A 3340-nucleotide genomic window follows, 5' to 3' on the forward strand; every position below is an offset into this window, starting at 1 on the left:
ACCCGCTCATCCCAATTACGTGTGTCAAGCAAGGCAAAGAAAACAGGAGTTTCCGTGTAGCTATTTCTGCATAAGGTGTCCGTACAAAAGAAAACCGGCTAACTTTAAATTGACACAACTATAACAAATTTTATATCATTCCTATAATAATAGTAATAATTATGAAGAGAAGTATTATATTATTTAAATACACCATACCTACAACAATTCCAGCTCTTTAGCGCTCAATTGTTATGTTTTTTTCTCTCTTCTTTTCTAGGACTTAAGTATATATTTCCTTTTTTTTAAAACGCTTGAAAGATTATAGCAATTTTATTTGTTTTTCTCAATTATTTATAAGATTATGTTATGATTTGAGATGAAAATGATGTGATGTATGAAGAGGTAATCATATTATTTAACAATGGTATTCAAACTATAATTAAAGAGAAAGTTAATGTGAAAGAGAAGTACTTAATGTGATGTTTTTTCATTTTTTTATTTACCTTTAAATATTGTTGTCTCTGGGTATAACATGTGACAGTGCGTGACATTACCAGTCGGAAGTTAAACATTTTGGATTTGCAAATTTTTGCATTTTCTGAAAGAATATGCTCTCCAGAGCGTTTTAATCTTTATTTGAAGTAAATCGGGTGATTTTTCGTGAAGCTTTGGTCAGAAGTATGGGAAAAGGTATCCAACAAATTTTCTCAAATTTCATACTTCTTCAACTTGACTAGCTGTAAAAAAATATTTAGAAGTAAAATTAGGCTTTGATGTTTCCCGAAGATGTAGAAAAAGGGTTGATTTAAATTTAATCATTTATGACAAGAACTCATTTTTGATCAAAATTGACCTTCTAACTAAACTTGATAATATCTCAGTTAAAACCTTTTCACCATCCGACTGATTATGTCATTCACTGCAACATATAATAATATAGATATATTTGACTGAAATTATCATATGTTTTTTTATTGCATGATATGATCTTTCACACTAGATTCTGTGATGTGCTGTAGAATCTTATCTAAACTTCATTTTCACAGAAATTTTTTTATGTTGACAATTCATGTCTATATCATGTTTCATCGTCAAACTGTTCAATCATTTCAGCCCGACGTGTACACCTATACAGGTCTGACATTCGAACGCAATTATGGGCTTAGTTCAACATCGTTGTGATGGACAATATCAAGTGTAATTGTAGGGAGTATACTTCCATTTCTACAACAATGAGCGTATAATGTATAATGAATTGGGTTATCAGACTTGAAAATGAATGCACGTCGTTTCAGCTCTATGCAAATGTTGTTCATATTTGACTTTATTTTAACGTTCAAAATGTTTCACATTTCTGCAAAATATTCTTTTTCTATCTTTTTATCTTGAATGAAAGACACGAAAGTGTAATATGGCATTGAACCCTGACTTAATTTACAATGATGTTGTTGTTGCTGTTATTGTTTTAATTGTTGTTATTGCTCTTGTTGTTGTTATTGTTGTTGTTGCTGTTGTCGACGTTGCTGTTTTTGTTGTTGTCATCGTTGTTCTGTTTCTTGTTCCCCTTTTCTTTTACTTCATCATCTTTATTTATCCAATTTCTTCTACATCTTCTTTTTGTTTAAATTACAACCACATCTTCAATTTTTAAACACTCTTTTTATCAATTATAAAGAAATAATTTTACAACTTAAAGAGTGAAAAATCTTTCCCAAGTCATGATCTTACTTGTTCTGCTTCAAATCTCTTACTTTATTTAAACCCGCAATTCTATAATTGTTTGTTATATTAGTAATAAACAAATATGAATATAACAGCTTAAAAAAATAACAAAGTATCAAACACGGAAAGTTTTGGGATCTAAACTCTTTCTTCAGCCAACAACAACAACAACAACAAACAAGAAATTACAACATAAATTCATTAATAAATTCCAGACATAAAACAGAAATATTTGGTAGGTCCTACTCTCTCAAGAAAAAAAAATATCTTTGAATGACATTCAGAGTCCAAGATTTCTTCTTCTTCTTCTTCTTCTTCTTCTTCTTCGAGAGAGAGAGAGAGAGAGAGAGAGAGAGAGAGAGAGAGAGAGAGAGAGAGAGAGAGAGAGAGAGAGAGAGAGAGAGAGAGTAGGACCTACCAAATGTCTCTGCCTTAGATCTGGAATTTAGTAAAGTATTTATGATTTTATTATGTTTTTTTTGTGGCTGAAGAAGGGCTTTGAGCCCGAAACGTTCCGTGTTTGATATTTTGTTCTTTTGTTTTGAAGCTTTTATATTCGTTTAAAAAAAAATTACTTTTCACAATCCGCAGCTTCTATCAGCTTAGTATCACTAAATCTGTACTTATGATTTTTTTTCATGTCTCATCATTCCATTGTGTCAATGCTGTGAAAAAGTGCAACTTTTCTGGGTTTTTACTGGTTTTTTTTTTTAAATCTGTAAAATAGTTCTAAACGTACGCGTGATGATACGATATAGCCAGGATAATTGTATTCAGTTCAAATCGATAATTTTTACAATTTTTCTTTTTTTTCTTTTCAAAATGTTCATGTGTACTGTTGCCCTATTAATAAAACCTTTACACGTCTAATCCAATCTTTGTGTTGTTTTTATTAGCACTCAAATTTGTGCACCTTAGTTTCCAAACGGTGTTATGTCGGGGATGATCCAGATGCTAAAAAGTCAAATTAAAGACAAATATATATATATATATATATATATATATATATATATATATATATATATATATATATATATATATATATATATATAAGTATCAATCCACTATTAAGGTGACCACTGTGAAATGCACCAATTGGAGGACCAAGCATATGTCTTGTTCAAATTGATTAAACTGTTCAATCTTTGTTCAAATGAGTATAGTCTGATTCCCTACAATGATTTATGAACACAATTCTGATGCTTGATGATCACAATGGTATATAGAAAATTACTCGGTCCCCCTAATGTTTTACTAAGTGTTTCTGTAGCTTTAAGGAGACATTTGGTAAAAACATGTTTTTAGGGAGACCACATTAAAAAACCCTTTTAGGGAGCCCAGTATATGTTTATATATGTGTATACCTAAGAGTGCATTTTCAAGTGAGCTACCACCAAATTGTCTAAAATAAAGTAAGTCCTTAAGATTAAGAGCTTCATGGCCATAGTGTCGAAGCTTATCCCAGTGTGCGTAGAGTGAAGTGGCCGAGCAACGCATTTACTAACTCCTGGGAAGGTCCATCCCTCAGAAGGGGCGCTCAGGGAAATAACCTGGGACTCAAACACGGCAAAAAATATTCCCAGTTGCTCCGTGCGCCATTGTTTTTGCAGTCCCCGACCCCTTTAGAAACCTGACG

At 31.6% G+C, this 3340-nt stretch overlaps 1 protein-coding gene across 1 annotated transcript in view; it reads left to right on the top strand.

Annotated features, from left to right (window-relative positions):
* Positions 1-2574, top strand: part of LOC144975433 (gelsolin-like protein 2) — a gene marked incomplete at its 5' end in the record, with an annotated part of 12770 nt that extends 10196 nt beyond the window's left edge. The window contains 1 exon segment of the mRNA XM_078919498.1: positions 1-2574. This exon segment is cut by the window's left edge and continues 22 nt beyond it. Within this exon segment, the coding sequence (XP_078775624.1) occupies positions 1-74 (74 nt within the window).
* Between the last annotated feature and the right edge of the window lie 766 nt (positions 2575-3340).

The sequence above is a fragment of the Berghia stephanieae genome, chromosome 6, assembly GCF_034508935.2.
Source record: "Berghia stephanieae isolate SIO BIC M18660-M18661 chromosome 6, UCSD_Bste_1.3, whole genome shotgun sequence".
NCBI classification, from domain to species: Eukaryota; Metazoa; Mollusca; class Gastropoda; order Nudibranchia; family Aeolidiidae; genus Berghia; species Berghia stephanieae.